We start from the raw sequence: 21,317 nt of genomic DNA, 5'->3' as shown, positions 1-21,317 counted from the left end.
TCTGCACACTATATGAATCTTTCACCATTCTCCACTAGTCTGTGCAAGTTTTCCAAGCGATAATCTTTGCAGTAAGGCTTGCTTCATGGTGTTAGAGCTGAATCTGTCATCAAGCTAAAGCAAGCCATCCTTCGGATCAATTTTAATACCCCTATGTAGAATTGAAGTGTTTTGGTCCCATCCTTTGGAGAAGGCGGCACCTTCTCCTTTATCAGGTGGCACCTTCTCCACCCAATAAATCTTTTGCAAATTGAAACAGAAGCATGAGAATGCATGCGAGGTCCATAACCTTTTCCACAGGCTCCTCCAAAAAAGAATTTGTGCAAGTGGATGTGTTCCGCCTTATGGGCTGCACAGGTAGGAAAGAAACATAATGGTTGACGTAGAGGGTTCCCCCCCCCCCCCACCTCCAAGCTGGGGTTTCAGGGTATTGTGGTTACTCAGTCCCCCCAAAGCTGGAAGAAACATCTCAAAACAGGCAACCGGAATCAACCTGGGTTGTAACAGAATCCCTTTTTAGTCTGTGGAGATTCTCAGTCATAGTTGTCTCAAAGGTGCTTTTTCAAAAGGCAACTGGACTGTTTTTCCTTGAGGAAGAAGAAGACGACTTTGTGCTCCCCATCCAAGAAGCCTCATCAGTTCTGGAATAATGGTGGAGGCGATGGATTAGGTCTGACAGGATTGGGGGGGGGGGGGGTGTTGGAAGGTTCATATTTATTTAGAGTCACCTGGTTGTTCGCACTCTCCCTGACAGCTCTTGGGGCTTTTTTCTGTGCCCTTGGGGGTCACCTGTAAAGATAAAGGTTCCCCTGCACATGTGTGCTAATCGTTTCCGTCTCTAGAGGGCGGTGCTCATCTCCGTTTCAAAGCCGAAGAGCCAGCGCTGTCCGAAGACGTCTCCGTGGTCGTGTGGCCGGCATGACTAAACACCCAGTGTGCATGGAACGCTATTACCTTCCCACCAAAGGTGGTCCCTATTTTTCCTACTTGCATTTTTACGTGCTTTCGAACTGCTAGGTTGGCAGAAGCTGGGACAAGTAACAGGAGCTCACTCCGTTACGTGGCACTAGGGATTCGAACCGCCAAACTGCCGACCTTTCTGGTGGACAAGCTCAGCGTCTTAGCCACCGAGTCCCCACGTCCCCTGTATATCAGGTCACCTGTATCAGAGTGCAAATAGGGAAAATCTTCTTGAAACCCTGAAAGGGTTGTAGACATCGTATGCGTTGTAAGACTGCATTGTAAATACTTCTGGGATGAGAAGCGAAATGTCTTCTCCTTCCTCAAGGGGGAACACCCCCTCCCCCAGTCCAGCTGCCTTTTGAAAAAACACCTTTTTGAGAAGCTCTTTTATAGGCTCATGACTTCTCCGAGCATTGTTGAACCGTACTGTGTGCTGCTGAATTCACCCAGGACTATTCTTGCCTTCTGTTCTCTTCTCATTTTCCCCCCTTCCCCCCCACCCTCCCCACCGCCCCTCCCTGTACATGAAAAGAAACCTGTGTTTTCTCTCCCTCTCCTCCTGTTCCCCCGCAGTCTCTAACACTGTGTCCTTCTGTAGGGCTCACTCCAGCAGTACCGCAGCAATGCTGGCTCCCCAGCCAACCAGTCTCCCACTTCTCCTGTCTCCAATCAAGCTTTCTCTCCTGGCAGCTCCCCTCAAGTAAGGGACTGTAATGCTTCTAAGGCCTTTGGGGGTCCATGCTTCTCATATATTTTCTTCCCTCTTCTTAACTTTTTTTTTCCCCCATCCAGCTTTTTGAATGGTTTCAAAATAATAATAATAATAATAACGCTCGGTCAAGTTGGGTGGGTTGCGTTAAAGCAGTGTTTCTCAACCTTGGTGACTTTAAGTCCTGTGGACTTCAACTCCCAGAATTCCCCCAGCCAGCTATGCTGGCTGGGGGATTCTGGAAGTTGAAGTCCATAGGACTTAAAGTCACCAAGGTTGAGAAACACTGCGTTAAAGGACTGGGATCCTTTGGGTGGGGATTCCTTCTTGCTAAAATCTGATGCTTATCTGAACCTGAACCTGTTCTCCCCCATACTAATGTCTGCCTCCTCGTGTTCATTATCTTTCTAATGTTGCCCTCTTCTTTAAAAAAAAAAGGTTAGGATGCCATTCTGGGCTCAAAAAGCAGGCCGAGATATATCACCGTGCAGAATTAAAAGTACGGTTTTAAATACATTTTATTTATTTCAGTTTTTTTTTTTTTTTTTGACTGCCCAACTCTCGTGAACTCTGGGCTGCATACGAAATACATTGACAGCAGTGGTGGATGCAAACATTTTTACTACTGTTTCTGTGGGCATGGTTTGGTGGGCATGGCAGGGGAAGGTTACTGCAAAATCCCCATTCCCTCCCGATCAGCTGGGACTCGGGAGGCAGAGAATAGATGGGGGCGGGGCCAGTCAGAGGTGGTATTTGCCAGTTCTCCGAACTACTCAAAATTTCGCTACCATTTCTCCAGAACTGGTCAGAACCTGCTGAATCCCACCTCTGATTAACAGGTGCACAGTGGAGGGGAGGGGATATATGGGAAAGTATGGATCGGTGTGGTTTTTGTGCTTTTTGAATTTTTAAAACGTTTATAGAACAAACGTAGCAGAACTGTGCCAGTGTATATAAGGCAAGTCTCCTTGATGAATTTTGTCTATTTTCTCCAATACTTTTATGTGAATGAATATGTGTTTTTCTTTTGTGAACCACAAAGTACAGCGCTAACTTTAATTTAGGTAGCTTTTTAAAAAAAGAATATGTTTGTTGAAGAAATTAGAACATGGTTTCTCAACAGCTTGAAGAAGTGTAGATTTCAATTCGCAGAATTCCCCAACCAGCCATGCTGGCTAGGGAATTCTGAGAGTTGAAGTCCACACATCTTCAATCAGCCGATCTTGATAAAATGTAAGTTAGAATAAGTCTCCATATTTAGATGTGGTCTACTCTTGAATATACCAGAGAACATGTTTATACCTGGAAAAATAGAGATTTATTGAAAGCTACAATAAAACAGGGTATACTAGATATCAGTTCAGTTCAGTTTATTACATTTATATGCTGCCCTTTTCCCCCGAAGAGGGACTCAGGGCGGCTCACAACTCAACCAGGGAAGGGGAATACAGACAAAAGAAATTTAAAAAACAAAGCATCACAATGCATAATTTAAAAACATACAACAGTCATACCATTCGAGACGGGGGCAACAGCTCTTTAGCCCCAGGCCTGTCGGAACAGCCAGGTTTTAAGGGCCTTGCGGAAGGCCTGGAGGGTGGTGAGGGTTCGAATCTCCACGGGGAGTTCGTTCCAGAGGGTCGGAGCAGCCACAGAGAAGGCTCTCCTCCGAGTAGTCGCCAGTCGACACTGGCCGGCGGATGGAATTCGGAGGAGGCCTAATCTGTGGGATCTAATCGGTCTAGTGAAGGTAATTGGCAGCAGGTGGTCTCTCAGATATCAGATTGTGGGGTCATGATTGGAAGAGATTTCTTGTCTTTATTCCTGGTTTATAGGCTTCTTGATTGATCCTGTTAGAAACATCAGTTGTGATGGACTTTCGATTGAAAAAAATAAATTGACTGAAGTTTAATATTTAAGAAATAAAATTCTGAGATTCTTAACTTAGGAAACAAAAATGCACTGGTATGGGATGGGAATATAGGTAGTCCCTGACTTACGACCACGATTGAGACCAGAATCTCCGTTGTTAAGAAAGCTGGTTGTTACGATCACAGGACCCCTGGACATTGCATCCATTGTAAATACATGCCAGACACCAAGCAACCCACTTTTAATCATGTGATTGTAAAGATGCTGCATCAGTTTCCCCATGTGAGGACTGTTTCCAAGTCTCATCTTTCAGTGCCGTTGTAACTTTGAAAGGTCACTACTGTTCTGACCTAGACTTCACAAAATCACGAAGCAGACGCCGACAAAACCCCTTTTTATTAAGCTAATATGAATTCCTCTCATTCACAACCAGCAAAGTCCCGGCAAACAGTCTTTCAAGGGTGAATTTACAACCACAGATCTTATCAGGCTTGGAGAGCTGCCAGGCCGATATCTTCGCAATCCTGTACAAGAAAATACTTGGCAAGGAATCTGAGAGAGTCACGAACAAATCTTCACGCTAATTAAGTGAACTAATTTTCTCCTGCAAACTCCACTCCCCTTTCATTCCTCTTTATTCCCTATGGGAGGGGCCATTCACTGTCCACCTGTGCCTTTACTCCCCTGTTGCCTTCCCTGGCAGCTCTGCGGGTAACATCGGGAACAGGCTCCAGCTGTTCTTCTGTCCCACTGATCTCCGACTCTGAAGGCAGTTGATAACTGTTGGATGGCCCTGGCCCCATCTCTGCTTCCGATTCAGAGCCCTCCTCAGAGCCTTCCCCAGACTCCAGGACTGGCCCAGGTTCCTCCCCAACCTCCTCACTCTCTGAGTCTGCCACCAGCTCTGCTGGCCAGGGGTAGGCCACAACACTTATACAGTGCAATACAATACAATAGCAGAGTTGGAAGGGACCTTGGAGGTCTTCTAGTCCAACCCCCTGCCTAGGCAGGAAACCCTATACCATTCCAGACAAATGACTATTCAACATCTTCTTAAAGACTTCCCGTGTTGGGGCATTCACAACTTCTGGAGGCAAGCTGTTCCACTGATTAATTGTTCTAACTGTCAGGAAATTTCTCCTCAGTTCTCAGTTGCTTCTCTCCTTGATTAGTTTCCACCTGCTTAATTAATGGTGCAAAGTTGAAGATTACCTGTCATATTTATGAGAATTATTTTGGAATCATAGTGGATTGCAAACCAAATACAAGCAAGCAATAAGACATGGCTGAAAATATGGCAAATGTTCCATAGAACCATAATTTCCAAATCATTGGAAGGAGTCATTCTTTTCATTCTGTTCTGACCCAGATCAGAGAAGGGTAATTAGAATGATTGGGTAACTAGAAATTAAGGTTTAAATTAAATGCCACCCAGAAGAGTTTTCCTGTTGTCACTGCAGAGTACAAGACTCAGAATAATGAATTTAAGTTACAAGAAGGAAGGTTATTCTTTATTTATTATCCCTCCTTCAAAAAAAATTTTTTTTTAAATAAACAACTCAAGAGGGCAATTTAGTATCCTTTCCACCTCCTATTCCCACCACCCCCAAAACAACTGAATGTTACAGAAGAAATTCCTCATAATAAGAACAGTTTAATAATGGGACAAATTACACAAGAGACACAGTGGCTGCTTTTTTATTGTCTCTATTATTCAGCGGGTTGGACTCAATAACCCAATTAATCCTTCCAACTCTTATGATTTTCTTTTTACCCACTTGGGATTTTATCGATACCCATGACAGTTCCATGTGGCACAGTTAAAAAGAAATGGCCCACTCAACTACATACACACACAGATATCTCTCTCCCTCTGTCTCTCCTGCTCTCTCTCTCTCCCCACCCTCTCTCTCTCCCTCTCTCCTCCCTTCCTCTCACTCCTTCCCCCCTCTCTCTTTCCCCCCTCTCCTTCTCTCTCTCCTTCCCACCTTCTCTCTCCCTCTCTTGCTCTCCCCTCTCTCCCTCTCTTTCTCTTCCCCCCTCTCTCTTTCTCTCTCTCCCTTCCTCTACACACACACACACACACGTCAGTTCATTTAGTGACCTTTCAAAGTTACACCACCACTGAATAAAGTGACATCTGGCCATTTTTCACAGTTAACAACCTTTGTAGCATCTCCATGGTCAACGTGATCAAAATTCAGGTGCTTGGCAACTGGTTCACACCATTGCTGTGTCTTGTTGGGTCATGTGACTACCTTTTATAATCATTGAATAAACAGACTCCATTGGGGGCGGGGAGCCAGATTCACTTAACAACTGGGTTACTAACTTAACAATTTCAGTGGTTCACTTAACAACGGTGGGAAGAAATGTCGTAAAATGGGGGGCAAAACCCGCTTAGGAAACGCCTCGCTTAACAACAGAAATGTGGGGCTCCATGGTGGATTTAAGTCAAGGACTACCTGTCTGTGAGTGTATGTGTGTGCTTGTGTGTGAGAGAGGGGGAGAGAGAGAGAAAAGAAAGAAAGAAAAAGAAAGCAAGCAAGAAAGAAAGAAAGAAAATGAGTGTGTGAGAGAAAGCTAGCTGCATCCAGGCTCTTTTTGAGATGTGAAAGGTTCTGCTTGAGGTTTGCAACAGAGTCTCTGAAGCAGGAGAGCAAATTGCATGACTCCGTTTGAGTGCCTTGCCCTATGCTAGTGGGGTTAAGGCACAGATGCCCCTTAGGCTGGCATAGGCCTCGTGGTCCTAGACTCAGTTCAAGGACTGAGCTGCATTAAAAATCAGCTTCTTTCCCTGACAAAGCAGCGGTGGCCCTCTTGATTTCCTTATAGCGGGTGTTCAGCCAGTTTGTATTAAAAGGGGAAGAGGAAAACTGTTGACCGAGCAAATACTTCTCCAGTTTGCCCAACGCTCTCTTTGCAAAGGCAGCAAAGGGACTAATCTTGGATCCTGAAGTGCTGAACCAGTGAAAAACGTCCCAGTTTTAATATCTTTGGAGCAGCTTTTGCTACCGGTAGTTATTAAAACTGCATTTATGATTCCGTGGGGGGAAATTTAGATAAATTCTACATCTATTCTTGCTGATCTACTGAGCTGCTTGGAAGCATTTATAACACGGTTTTGCATCATTGCTTAGTCATAAAAATTGAACGCTTTCCAATAGCTGGGAGGGGAGCAGGACCCTAGCCGGTGAAATGATAATCCAGCAGATTCTAAAAACGTTATTTCCCAACATGGTGAAGTAGCTAGGCATTTCCCCCCCCCCCCCCCCAAACACCACCACCACGAAGAAGGATAGTGATTTCCAGTGTGATGTTAACTCAGATTGTAGATTCATGCAATTGTGCAACAGGACCAGATTAAGGTGCAGCTTCTTTAAGGAAATTGTGAGAGGCATAAAGTGCAGTGCTGTAGCTGCTCCAATGCATTTCTAGATTTGGATTCAAAAATTTGTCCTTGCCCTGAACAAGCGACCTTTCCACGCAAAATGGGGTTACGTGATCCCCGGACGCTGCAATGGTCATAAATATGAACCAGTTGCCAAGCATCTGAATTTTCATGGGGATGGCTGCAGCAGTCCTGTGTGCGAAAAAATGGTGTCGCAAGTCAATCTTTTTCAGTGCCGTGGTAACTTTGAATGGTCACTAAATGAATTGTTGTAAGTCAAGGACTACCTGTAGCTGTTCTGAAACTATATCGAACAATGGGGATGCTGTTTCCGGCATCTGTGACTTAGAATAGTGGAGGCTTATCAGCTTTTTGTCAACTGGAAGAGCAAATATACAGATCGTCCTCAACTTACAATCATAATTGGGACCAATACAATAATGCAATAGTAGAGTTGGAAGGGACCTTGGAGGTCTTCTAGTCCAACCCCCTGCCTAGACAGGAAACCCTATACCATTTCAGACAAATGGCTATCCAACATCATCTTTTTTTTTGCAAGAAATTTTTATTTTTATTAAACAAACAACACACACAAAAAAATCATAATCTTATATTACATCTTGTAGAAAGTGTGTCGATTGGTTACAATTAGCTTTTGTGCATCTCTTCCACAGGCATTACTTATATTCATATCAAATGTCAAAGAGTCTTAATGGGTCTTACTATCAACATGGCATAGTTCTCATTTGACTGAAATTGTTTTAGTGTCCTTTTGCCTAAAATAATCCATAGTTAAAAACACAACCACCTTTATGGCATTTCATTAATTATTACAAAATCATCCAATAGCCTTAAACCTTTATAACGTATTCTAAATAAAGATTAGTTGACAAAGTTTCTTCTTTTCATTAAACTAGAAATACCCAGTTCCTGCAACATATGTTTTAGTTTCCAGTCCCCTAATCATCTTCGTTGCTCTTCTCTGCACTCTTTCTTGAGTCCAGGGTTTCTGTTGCTAAGTAAGGCAGGTTTTGTGGCCTGCCAGCACAGCTGGCAGAAGATTCGGACAGTGGGGAGATTAGGGAGGAGCATGGCCAGTCCTGGAGTCTGGGGAAGGCTCCGATGAGGGCTCTGCATCGGAGGCAGAGAGTGGGCCAGAGCCATATGGCTGGCCCTGGCCCCTGGGCCTTGAGTTCAATACGCTTGATGTATATGATTTGAGCCTTGGTATAAATTCCTTGATTTTATTCCAAACCCTTTCCTTTAAAATATACCTGGTATTGATCCTTATAGATACAGACCTGCAGAATTTATTAACGAAGCAGGGAAAGGACTTTTTGTCACCCACTCCATGTTTCCTGTTTTTCTAACGGAACAAAAGGTACTTGCATGGCAAAAAGACTCACTCATCAAAGCAGAAAAGGCGGTGGTGGTGGGGAATCTTTCTGTTGCAGAAGCTTGCAATGCATGCATTTAATACTGTTTCAGAATCTTTATTCTACCTTACCCGTGATGCAGGTTTTTTCATTATTATACAGCATATGGTCATTTCCCCCCCCCCCAAAAAAAATCTGGATGCTTTCCAAATGTGTGGGCATCGACCAACGGGACAGATGGGGATTCTGAAGATTAGACTCTAGAATAAGGAATAACGTGGCCCTCACAAAATGATTCGATTTATGTATCTATTTATTTAGCACTATTTGTATCTCCGCCTACCTCACATAACGTGACTCTGGGCAGCGTACAAAGACAGCTATAGTTAAAACAATATATAAGTCAAAATAAAAACATGAAAAAAAAACAAGAGAATAACCACTACTTAATATCATAGAACCACCTCGCAGGCTCCCCATAGGCTTCCCAAGATTGCTGGAAAACCCATGTTTTAGAGGATCTGATGGAAAACTAATGGGGATGGAGCCCAATCTCACCTTGAGGGGAATTCTGACTTGAAAGGATCCGTATAATTAGCTTCATTCCATGCCTGCTGAGGCTTTTGCACAACTGTCTTCACAATCTTTCCTAAAGGGAGGTTAGACACAGGACGAAAATTGTCCAGCAATGGCTTCTTGAGGACGGTGGAATTACCCTTTTCCCAAAGAGCAATTAACGACCGCTAGAATCTCTAACCTCTCCATGTTCCCCCCACTTTCTCTCCCCCCCCCTCCGCCTACCCAGGATTTAAGGAACAGGAGGCTGAGTTCACAGCTGTCTTGGCCCTGTTCTCTTCCTTAGGCCCGAGAGGTTCAAACTGCTCCCAGATAACTGGGCTAGACTGCACCCCTGGCCTTCCATCGCACCTATATCCAAACCAGCATCCAACTGGGAACAGATTCAAGTACAGGTAGTCCTTGGCTTACAACCATTCATTTAGTGACTCTTTTGAAGTTCCATCAGCACTGAAAAAAGGGGTTTATCACTGTTTTTCACATTGACAACAAACCTTGCAAACATCCCCATGGTCACCTGATTAAAATTCGCCTGCTTGGCAACCGGCAGAGGTGGGTTCCTACCGGTTCAGGAGAACTGGTAGTAAAAATCGGGGCTGGCTCTCCGAACTGGTAGTACCTGCATGCCGGCCACGCCCCCAAACCGGTTCTCCGCCATCTTGTTTTTAATTGAATTTTCAATTTTAATTGAACTGAGCATGTGCTCACAGCGCTTCCTGCTGCCTACACATAGGTAAGCATTTCCGCTAGCCTACCTCCCTTCCTCCCCACCAGCCAGTAGTCTCTCAAAGCCGCAGCGAGAACAAGGGGGCAGCCCAGCAACCTTTGCAGCCGCGTGTGCGGCAGAGTAAGTGGGAGGGGGTGCAATACCCCGCCGCTTGGAGCTTGGTGGGACATCCACTCACCCTCTTGTCCAGAGCACCGGCCCCACTCGCTTTCTTCCTTCTGCCACTGTACTGGGGCCAAGAGGGGCGACAGCGGTGCTCCAGAAGGGAAGGCGGATGTCCCAGGGCTGCACTGCAGCAGAGCAACAGACTTGGCTCCAGCGCAGCGTCTCCCCCTTTGCCTCAGCCCCGTTCAGCTTTTGAGGGCCCAGCCTGTAGGTCTGGAGCAGAAGGCAGCCGTCCAGTGTGTCCCCATTTCTGCCCCCATCCCTGTCATTTCCATGATGTTCCCACCCCACCTTGAAGCCCCTACCTTCCATCCTCTAGTTCTCACAGCAGAATCCTGACATAGTAACACACATACATCACCGACAGGGGTGGGATTCAGCCGGTTTGGGCGAACCGGTTTGCTCCGACAATCAGGTGGGCCCGCCTGCCCGCCCCTGCGCATTACTTACCTATACCCTCTCAGCTGATTCACTCGGCAGAGTGGATTGCCGTGCCTCAGCTGTGTTATTCCCCAGAATTAACCTGGAAGGTAAGTTTTGTTAAAACTGCGCACCTGTGCGGAGCACACATGCACAAAGCACACGATCACTGAACCTGTCATTAAACCAGGCAGATCCCACCACTGATCAGAGGGCCAAGAAACTGAATCCTGGGCCATTCATTCCAGTTTTATAGCCACCCAAATCAAGCAAGAGACCCTGGGCGGCTTACAATTCTAACATGATAAAACATTTAAAAAAAGCAACAATTGGTTGATTGATTGATTGATTGATTTTATTTATATGCCGCCCTTTTCCCCTGAAGGGGACTCAGGGCGGCTTACAACTCAACCAGGGAAGGGGGCTACAAACAAGAATTTAAAACGACATTGAAACATCCACAAGTAAATAAACAGAGCGGCAGCCACGCAAAGGCCAAGTAACAGGCCCTCTAATGCCTTCCGAGCCTAATGACTGCGTGTACACAGATAAGTTTTTAAAGCTTTGCGAAAAACCAACAGGCTGGGAGCAATTCTAACTTATCACCAGCAAACAGCAACAGGATTTTGCTGCCATGGAGCGGGAACGTCTTTAGATGCATGCATGCTTTTCACAGATTTAGGACATGTACAGCATATCTGGTCCAGTTCTGGCATGAGGATATCTACATATCTTTTGGGATATTAATGATACTTCACTCAGAATCAATGTATGTCCTTTCCTGGTGGTTTCGTATAGAGGGTAAATATGAGGGGTCCTCGTTGCTCTCTGAGCTTGCTTTGCTTTTTGGAAGACGTTTTGTTACCCAAACTAGGTGACATCGTCGGTGCTGATATTAAATAACATGGAGGAGAGGACCAAGCCCTTGTGGCACCCCATATTGGGACAGGCAGAACCACGTTGGGTATTTCTGTTCCATGTTTTCCAACTGGAATCTCCCAATTAGGAAAGAATGGAATTATGCCTCAACCCCATCCCTAGTAGATACTCCAGATGATCCAGAGAGAGACCATGGTCAACTGAAAGGTTTTTAGATCAGGGGTGAGCTACTGTGGTTCTGTTGTGGCCCGCCAGCAGAGCTGGCAGCAGATTCAGACAGTGAGGAGGTTGGGGAGGAACATGGGCCAGTCCTGGAGTCTGGGGAAGGCTTGGACGAGGGCTCTGCGTCAGAGACCGAGAGGCGGCCGTCCAACAGTTATCAGCTGCTTCAGAGTCAGACATCAGTGAGGCAGATGAACAGCTGGAGCCTATTCCCAGTGTGCACATGCCCAAAGTTGCCAGACAAAGGGAACGGCTAAGGAACAAGTGCCGACTTGGGAGTAAGGCCACAGGTGAACAATAAATGGCCCCCTCCCATTGGGAATAAAAGAGAAGCGAAAGGGGAGGGGAGTTTGCAGCAGACAATTAGTTTGCTTAATTGATTCGTGACTCCGGAGGGTCATTGCCAAGTTTTGAAAATATTGGCTTGGCAGGTCTCCAAGCCAGATAAGGCTTGTGACTGTAAAATTCACCCTTGAAAGACTTTGCTGGATGTGAATGAGAGGAATTCACAGTAATTTATAATAAAAAGGTTTTTTTTGTCAGGACAAGGAGTCTGCTTCGTGGTTTGGGGAAGCCAAGGTCAGAACAGGTCCCTTTACGGCCTACGGACTTCAACTCCCAGAATTCCTGAGCCAGATGGCTTACGAATGCTGGGAGTTGAAGTCCACAGGTCAAAATGGGCCAGAATTGCCCATCCCGTTTCCTGTAAGAACTCTGTGAAACTGAAGCTGCATTACCAGAAAGGAAAGGTTGGGGATTGGCCAGGAATTGTCCAAGGTGGCTGAAACTTTGATTGATGTAGGTCAACAATTTCCATATATAATTTACCCATCAGCATATAATTGTCCCCTTTAGCAACCGCTACTTTTGTAATGTCATAAGGTTACATTTCTCTATCCCACTCCCAAGTGTTTAAAATATATATGCAGAAATGTTTCTGAATGGTAGTGTTCTTTCCCCAATCTACGTTTTTCTTCTGCAGTCATTATCCAGGATGGATAGGGCTGTAAACGCATTGTTTTCTCTATTTCCCAAATCTTTTTTTTTTCTCCCACTCCCAAATTATCCCTCCCTTTTTATAAGCGTTCTGTTTCGGTTAATCACTCTGAGAACACTGCCTTGTCAGTCAATAGCTTCTTAACCTGGGAGCACCATTTTGGGGTGAAAAAGCGATAGCCAAATTCCTCTCTGAACTTATAAAAATTGGATGGGCTTGACTTTACATTAATTCTTGTTTTTCTTCTTGCAGCAAACGTCTATCCTAGGGAGTGTCTTTGGCGACTCTTGTTACGATCAGCAGATGACTGCCAGACAAGCAAATGCTTTATCCCATCAGGTGAGTGGGAAATGTACTTCGTTTACGTACAGGTAGTCCTCCACTTACAGCCATTCATTTAGCGACCATTCAAAATTACAGCACGTGACTTACAAGCAGTCCTTGCACTTAACGACCGTTGCAGCATCCCCTGTGATCATGTGATCAGAATTCAGGTGCTTTGCTTCAGACAAGCAAAGTCAGTGTAGGAAGCCTTGCTTAGCAACTGAAATTCGGGTCCCATTTGTGGTCGTAAATCAAGAACTGCTTGTAATGGAATTGAGCAACCAAGGCCTGGTCTACAGCAGAAATGTACCAACCATCTCAGCAGATAGTTGGGTCGACAGGGAGCTAATTTCACGAGGGGCCATTCTGATTTTCCCTCTTTCCAAGCAGCTTCCACAGGGATTCCTTTCCTGCATTAAGTTCAATACTGAATTTCCCCAGCGCAGAAATCCTGAAAGAGTTGCTTATTGTTGAATTCTGCAACATAATGGGGAAAATTGACTTCTCTAAGAAGAGATTCTTTACCGCTTCACATTTCTAAAGCACACTTTTTGAGTAAATCTATTTGCATTGGGGAGTGTGATTACGTGAATCCATTGGCAGTCTTGATAAACGTCACATAAATTATTTCAGAGATTCCCCTATGTCCTAAATTAAAATGAATGGATGGCCCCATGTTTCCTAAGTTGACCTTTTTTTAAAGATTTCTACAGTTCTGAGGTTATTGGTGCCTTGCTGCAGCTGAACAATAGAAGACACAAAAAGTATCTTTAATTAAATTTAATTTGAAATATTATAGCATATGTCACTGGCTAAACCACATTCATTCTGCTATCTCCATCTTGAAGACCTTTGAAGTGCAAATCTCGTGGTTAAAACCGTTTGCACTTTTATGTTTCTTCTGACTACCATTCTTTGTGCATCACAAGAGCGAGTAAGCAAAGTATAAATGCAAAAAGATAAATAAGATTAAAAAATGACCTTGATTCCTGGGATTACACAGATCCAGCCATGCAATTTTTGTGGCAACAATGTGGATATAGATTGTTTTTGCCCTGTGCGATTTTTTTTCCCCAATTAAGCTCTGGAAACCACTGGTGGTTTTTCATCCAAGTACTGGTGAGGCCTGATCCTTCTTAATTTACAAATCCAGACAAGGTCAGCCAATGCTGAGAAATAAATAGGATAGACGAATTTAATGAAGTAAAAATTAGGGCAATAATTCAAGGTCTCCTTTGTCCAGCCGTGGAGCATTGCTGCCCTCTGGTGGGAAGATGCAGAAAGTAAGGATGCCCGCTAGACTTTTGGGCTGAGATGCTTGCTTTTGGAGTAAGATCCATTAAAGCTGTGATAAAGTATGTAGCAAAGTGGACACGGGAAGACTTTGGCTGTGTTTTGCCAACTGTCAGGGCAGTGTTCAGTGCCCACTGGGTTCTTTTGGATCCTAAGACAATGAACACTCCAATAAATAAAGGGATTTTAAGCATTATTAGCTCAAGCAGAGTTAAAGTATAACGTTTAAAAAGTCTAAAATAAAAGACATACATACCAAGCAAGATGATACCCAAATCTCTTAGAGGATGTCAGGAGCTCTTTCATAACCACAACAGGGATATCCTAAGGGCAGCCAGTTTCTCTAACGCTAGGTTGTCCCCAAAAGTGCTTTTTTCAAAAGGCAGCTGGACTTTCTTGGTTTTTCCTTGAAGACGTTTCGTTTCTCATCTAAGAAACTTCTTCAGTTCTTTGGAATTGACAAAGCTTCTTGGATGAGAAGCGAAACATCTTCAAGGAAAAACCAAGAAAGTAGCACCTTTCAGACAACCATGATCAGGATGACCAAGAATCTCCATAGACTCGAATGCTAGGTTCCATGTGTAAGCCCCCTCTACCCCATAATAACCACCCCACAGTTTTTAACAAAATATGACATTATGAATTCATAGCCTCAGAAGGCTGCAAAATCTGATCTTGATTGGGTGACACATGATCCTGGGATGGGCATCGAAAGTCTGAGACTTTCACGGTGGGAGACACTGTTTGGTTACGGGAAAATTCCCCCCCCCTTTGTCCCCCCCCTCCCCCGGATCTTCTTTTTTCAGCAAGGTAGAGTGAAAAATAAACAGGCTGGCTCAGAATGAACTGTAGATTTTCCTTCACACAAAGGAGAAATCAAACTATGTCACTAACTCCTCGCAATAACACCATTCTTCTGCATTGCCACTACAGGCTGGCTTAGCCCACGGTTTTTCTAGCTGTGTTTGGGGGAATCCCAGGTTTCTACAAAAACTTGGTGGGGTTCTGGAGGAGACTTAAGGAGAAGGGGGAAAAAAACGTTAACTCGGAGCAGCCAATTCTCAATCACCAGAGATTTGCCTCTTGGCCAGGAATTCTAGAGTGTGTATTTTTTTTAAAGTAATTGGTTCTGCGGCCTTGAAAAAAAATGTTTGAAAAGCACAGATTTTAATAACAACTTCCAAATGTAAAAAGATCCTCAGAATTGAGAGCTCTGCTTTTCTGTTGACATGAATGATCTTTCATTACTTTTAACTAATAATTAATTGATAAGTGGTTTAGATTTAATTACTACATTTGACAAGTGCCGCCCTCGGCTACGAAAAGGTCATTTGCCTCATTTTCAGAAGCAATGTTAAGCACCATTTACTCAGAAGAAAAGAACCATGGAAATTATCATGGACTAGACCAGGGGTGTCAAACTCAATTTCATTGAGGGCCGCATCAGGGTTGTGTTTGATCTTGTGGGTGGGTGAAGCGTGGCCAGGGTGGGCATGGCCAGCTTAACGTCATTCGTATCGGCACCTGTGGCGGCCCAAGTGCCCTGTCAGCGAAAACGGGCTCCCGAGCTCTGTTTTCGGCTCGTACAGCCTCCTGCAACTCTCTGCCAGTGAAAACGGATCCTGAGCTCCGTTTTCACTGCCAGATGGTTGCAAGAGGTGGTACCAGCCAAAAACAGAGCTCAGGAGCCCATTTTTGCTAGCAGAGGCACTGCAGGCCAGTCCTTCCTTGTTTCCAGGGAGGCCCCGCAGACCAGATCTAAGCACCCTGCAAGCCAGATCTGGCCCGCAGGCCTTGAGTTTGACACCCCACTAGACCATGTGGTTGGATGCTAGATATTCAATTTGACTACTCTTAGTGTCTGGTTGCCTCCCAGCCTCCTCCAGAACCAAAAGCAAAATCTGGAAGAGAGCTGGTTCCCCTCATCCGCTGCTTGTAAAAGTCCTCTTATTTCAAAGTGGGGTGGACTTCTACTCCAACTGGGGAATTTTGGGAATTGGAGTCCACAATATCTTCAAAGTTTCCAAGGCTCTAGAGCAGAGGTGGGGAACTATGGCTCCTTTATGACTTGCGGACTTCAACTCCCAGAATCCCTGAGCCAGCACAAGTCATAAAAGGGCCACCGTTCCCTACCCCCGGCAGAGGGCAAAATGGTGGAGCCAAGCGGGATTTGTGTCTTTAGAGGCAATCTATCTCAAAGGAGGTTGGGGAGGAGAACTAGGGAAGGAATGGTGGCCTTCACATCCTACCTCTGGTGGCCTTAGAAATAGGCCTTTGATCTGATCTCCAGGATTCCTTCCTTCAGCTCGAGCAGTTCAACATGATTGAAAACGCCATCAGCTCCAATAGCTTGTACAGCCCCTGCTCTACCCTCAACTACTCCCAGGCAGCCATGATGGGGCTGACCGGGAGCCACGGGAGTCTCCAGGACCCACATCAGCTCAGTTACACCAGCCATGGGAACATCCCAAACATCATCCTTACAGGTAACGAAACGCCCTGGTTTCAGCCTCCTTGGGAAATGCAGGGAGCAGGGCCTGATAAACCTGTACCTTCAGGGATAGGTAAACTTCCTTGCACCCGGCCCGGGGGGGGGAGTGCTTAAGTGATTTATCAATTTGGTGAATAGTGGTGTTATAAGAGTCTTTTTTCCCCCCCAGGCAATTGTGTTAATGGGTTGAAATGAGTACTTCAAAACTTATAGGAAACTTCAGGGCATCTGTTTTGTCCCCTTCCCTAGGGGGAAAAATGGCCTGGTTTTCTTTTTTTTTTGTTGTTATTTTATTTTAAAGAGGTCAAATCACTAATCACACTTCTTAGATTCCATCATAACCATCAAAAACCGGAAAAGTCTTCTGAGTTGGAGGTTAAGGGGGCTGCCCAAGGGCCCCTGGTTACTCCTGTAGCCTAGAAATGGCCAACCCTGCTTGGAGAAAGAGGCATTTGGCAAGCAAGGGTTATGTCCCCTGATGACTCTTTTAAATAAACTTCCCCCAAAGAGGGACTCTGGAGAGTGCACAGCAAGGTACTAAAATCCTAAAAGCAAGTAGATAGCAAGTAATAAAAAGTTAGGCAATTCAGAAAGAGACGAGTCCCCACTGGTTGAATTCTTTAGCTGATAAGGTCTGCAACAGACCTTCCCTGCCTGCCCGACTCAGTGGGATAGGCTGATGTAAAGGTTCCCACGATAGCCTGGCCCTATGACCGTGATGGAGAACCTCTGGCACACAAAACTATGTCGCTCGGCACGCATGGCCTTGCCTGTTTGTCTCTCGGGTTTCTGGTGCATGTGCGCGCGCAACAATTAGCTGTCCTTCATGTGTGCAGCAGTGCTGAAAACCAGGGTGCGCATGCGTGCCGGTCAGCTGGTTTTTGGGTGTGCATGTGCGCCAGGACCCAGAAGTTCAGCTTTTCTGGAGCGCGGCCCCGACGAGAGCACGGGCGTGCAACGTTTGCGTGTGACCTTTTCGGCACTCAGTATCGAAAAGGTTCACCATCCCTGCCCTATGCCATTTGGGGAGGGTGGGGAGATAGGCTAGGCAAGAAAAAAAATCCATGTACTAATTTCTTTTTCTTTAGTGGCTTCATTAGTTGAGAATAAATAGCTCAGATTGAAAGAGAAACTGAGCAGACTTGATCAAAATTCTCTCTCTCTCTCTCTCTCTCTCTCTCCCTCCCTCCCTCCCTCCCTCTCCCTCCCTCCCCTGCTCTCTTTTTCTTTCTCTCTTTCTCTCTGTAGTGACCGGGGAATCGCCTCCCAGTCTGTCGAAAGATCTCACCAGCTCTTTGGCCGGGGTGGGGGATGTCGGCTTTGACTCAGATTCCCAGTTCCCTCTGGACGAACTAAAAATCGACCCCTTGACCTTGGATGGGCTTCACATGCTCAACGACCCTGACATGGTCCTTGCGGATGCCGCCACAGAGGACACTTTCCGGATGGACCGGCTGTAGTGGGGGGTGGGGGGTGGGGGTGGAGAACGGAAAGGGCGTGTGTGCCGCGCAGTCCAAAGGAGCACCTCCAAATCACCAAGTCCCGGAACGTCCACGCCACTCTGGTGCTTGGAGGGAGATCAGGCCGAGCCCATCTCGGATCTCTTGCATCCCATCAGGGTCCCCGGAGAGCCGCGGCTCCACAGTGTGTCCAATTTAGCGATCGCTCGTTCTACAACTTGCCCGGCAGCCGTCCTGCTCGCCTCTCCTCCCCCAGCACCAACTTAAAAGGTTCATGCCTTGCTGTTGGGAGAACGTTCCTCAAAAGAGCCGTCTCTTCTACCCCAGGCCTCCCCCTCCCCCTTACCTCCCCCTCCCTCTGTCACCAAAGTTCCAGCATTTTTGGTCCTCTTTCTTCGTCCTTCGCCCTAAAAGCTTTGGGCTTTGTGTTCTTCGGGAAGTGGCGTGGCAGCGAAAGTTATATTTCCCCCACTCCTCCTCCTCCTCCTCCTCTTTCCAAGGCAGAGGAGCTCTTCAGAAGATAAAATAGGTGTATCGTTTTGTTTTCCTGTGTACGTAAACTATCCGACCTTTGGCTTCTGTTACAAAAAAACAGACATCCCGCATGGAGCTGAAAGCTTCCCCCCCCCCACCCTCCGGGGGAGTTGGGGTGGACCGTTCAATGAAAATGGGGAGGCGGGGGTTGGGGGCGGGGAGAAAGAGGAGGACATGATTTCTAAAGCTGCTTTGTGAATACCACTGCCTTTCCAGGGAGAAGGACTGGACTTGGAGAGGTGGAGGAAAGCCCGCTGTGGCTCTCCGAATAAAACTCCATAAAGCCGCCGCTTGCATTGGGGGGGTGGGGGTGGATGGGGTTGTTGAGGAAGAGTGGCTTGCAATTTCTCCGCTTGATTCTCCGATCCTTGACTGTTTTCTGGAATCCCATCATGGCCTGTTAGCTCATTTGCCTGTGTGCATGCAGCAGCTTTCAGAAACAGCTGTCTGACCGCCACCTCTCCCCCCCCCGCCCCTCCTCCCCCCCCGTTTGGGAGATCTAGTTGCATGAGACACATAATTCCTCTCGGCAAACTGACCGTGTAAAAACTGTTTCTGTTTTATTTTTTTCCTTCTTATTTTTTTTTTTATCGTTGTTGTTGTTCCTTCAAAGAATTTTCAGGGAGAGGCAAGGCAAGCCAAGGGAGGAAAAGGAGGCACAAACATTTTCCTAATTATACATGGAGATTCTGCAATTTGTCTGAAGGAATGAGATCTGGGTCGCCTCCTGCAGGTCGTTTTTTTTTTTTTTTTAAATAACTTTGTCTAAGGCAGTGTTTCTCAACCTTGTCAACTTGAAGATGTCTGGACTTCAACTCCCAGAATTCCCCAGCCAGCGAATGCGAATGCTGGCTGGGGAATTCTGGGAGTTGAAGTCCAGATATCTTCAAGTTGACAAGGTTGAGAAACACTGGTCTAAGGCAGCAATCTTTCCCCCTCCTCTTCCTCCCACCCACCCCTTTTGCTTAGGAAGAAGTTCTTGTTCTGCGTATATTAAAACAAAAACAAAACCCTTTTCGTGCATGAAATAATCTGCCTCTGACCAAATCAGGGTCTGGTTATTATTATCTTTGTGCTCCAAATTGGTTAGATGGAAATCCTGTCAAGTGGCTTCGCTCATCCAAGGAGGCATGTTCAGGTTAGGGCATCCCTTAGGCTAACCAACCTGAGATTTGTCTGGCTAGTGGTGGATTCAGTGGCCCATAAACCGAGGGGTCTCCAATCTTCACAACTTTTACAACTTGCAGACTTGCAACTCCCAAAATTCCTCAGCCACCATAGGGTCTCCTGCTTGGGCCGGGGGTTTGATTAGAAGACCTCCAAGGTTCCTTCCAACTCTGCTTTTTCTAGCTTTGTAGTACCATCTTTCTGGCCAAAGCTGGAGGGTGGGTCTCCAGACTGAACTCACCCACAAACACACAATATGTTCTGAATCTAAGAATTGAGGCCCCTGCTTTCTCTCTTACACCCCCCCCCCCCAAATGCCTCCTACTATTCTTTGCTCCCCCTATTTTCAGACTTCTACTCCTCTCCTTCCCCATTGAATTATAGCTGGATATTTGTGTGTATATATACACACTCACAAGTGCAGGTAGCAAGGAAATCCATTCTGAGTACGTGTTCGGTTGCGTTTTGTTTGTGCCATGGTCAGTTTATAATTTTTGCACTAAAAAAAGATGGATTTTTTTTTAAAGTGTTGTAGGTTCTTTGTGTAATGTTTTTGCTGTGATGTGTTCCTCTCCCCCTTCCTCCGCCCCATCTTCTAAATTCTAGAAGATTAAAAAAAAAAACACCGCTCTCTCCATTTCATAACCCTTGTCAGTATTTTAGTTTGACTGCCTCTAAATACCCCTAGTGGTCTGCTTATTTCAAATTTTCTATGGCTGTTTCTCAGAGGAAATTCACCGATTGAAAAATTAAAATAAAAGCTGCTTTATCCTGCTTTAAACACGGGCCCCTAGGTACTAAGCAGGCCGTTTGCAACTCTCTCTGGTTTCCGACAACACAGTTAGTTTGTTTTCAGTCAGGTCTCTTGTCTTATTTCATCAGCATGCCAAAAATTTCCTTTGAACTTTGACCTGCAATTTGGGGGGGGGCAATTGGAAAGCAAAAATGCAGAATCCTCTCAGTTTGACTCAATCCCTTTCCGGTTTGGGAAAGATTCATTGTTTCTTGAGCTGGATTTTGTTTTTGTTTTTACATGGAGATATAAATGGCTATTTTCTTTCTCTCATTTTTTAGATTTACACATGTACATAGGAAAACTTGTGTATTGATAAATTGTAAGTAGTTTTTCAAAATGGCCTTAATTTACTATTTATGTATATACATAAGGGTGTGTGATTGTGCATGTCTATGAGTGCACACAGTCACACACAGAGACATCCACACAAACAGACAAAACCTGATCTGAATGCAATTTAATTTGAAATAGTGAGCATCAGGGACCATTTGCTTTCAACAAATATTATTTCAGCTTTCCCTTGTTAGGCTGGGGGAAGCTGGAAGTACACGTTAAAAATAAAATAAAAAAAGTCGTAGAACAAGGAAGAAATGGAAGACTTTAAACAGCAACCAAGCTGGTGTTGTGGATCTGATTTTGCTGGTTGAGGTAGTAATTATGGGCCCGATGGTGATCTCTTTTTACTGCACCTTACTTTCTGTTGCTTTATAAAATGGAAAATTCCCCCCCCCCCTTTCAATTCTTGAGTAAAATCTGCATTAAAGATTAAGGAGGTTGGGGGGGCGGGGAGGAGAAATATAATAAAAGAAATGCACTAGAGCTCCAAGTTACGGGATCTGCAATTTGCCAAAACTGATGCAGGGTGGGAGGAAGGCAAAAGAATCTTGTTACGCGTAGGGCTTAGAAACCCCAAAGTTGCATTCTACCTTTTCGGGTTCCACTTTGTGTTTTTGTT

The 21,317-nt window shown here is 45.4% G+C and overlaps 1 protein-coding gene across 4 annotated transcripts in view; it reads left to right on the top strand.

The window, feature by feature from the left end:
- CRTC1 (CREB regulated transcription coactivator 1) overlaps nt 1–19,183 on the top strand; it is a 106,660-nt gene extending 87,477 nt beyond the window's left edge. The window contains exons 11-14 of one of the 4 annotated variants that reach the window (XM_032217375.1): nt 1,562–1,663; nt 12,550–12,636; nt 16,220–16,400; nt 17,654–19,183. In XM_032217375.1, coding sequence (XP_032073266.1) covers nt 1,562–1,663; nt 12,550–12,636; nt 16,220–16,400; nt 17,654–17,865 — 582 coding nt within the window. In that variant the 3' untranslated portion in view covers nt 17,866–19,183. Of the gene's footprint in view, nt 1–1,561; nt 1,664–12,549; nt 12,637–16,204; nt 16,401–17,653 lie in introns of all 4 variants that reach the window. The other 3 variants (XM_032217302.1, XM_032217546.1, XM_032217454.1) reach the window with 3 other exon arrangements.
- The last annotated feature ends 2,134 nt before the right edge of the window (nt 19,184–21,317 follow it).

The sequence above is a fragment of the Thamnophis elegans genome, chromosome 1, assembly GCF_009769535.1.
Source record: "Thamnophis elegans isolate rThaEle1 chromosome 1, rThaEle1.pri, whole genome shotgun sequence".
Lineage (NCBI taxonomy): Eukaryota > Metazoa > Chordata > Lepidosauria > Squamata > Colubridae > Thamnophis > Thamnophis elegans.
This window is presented reverse-complemented; position numbering and strand designations above follow the sequence as displayed.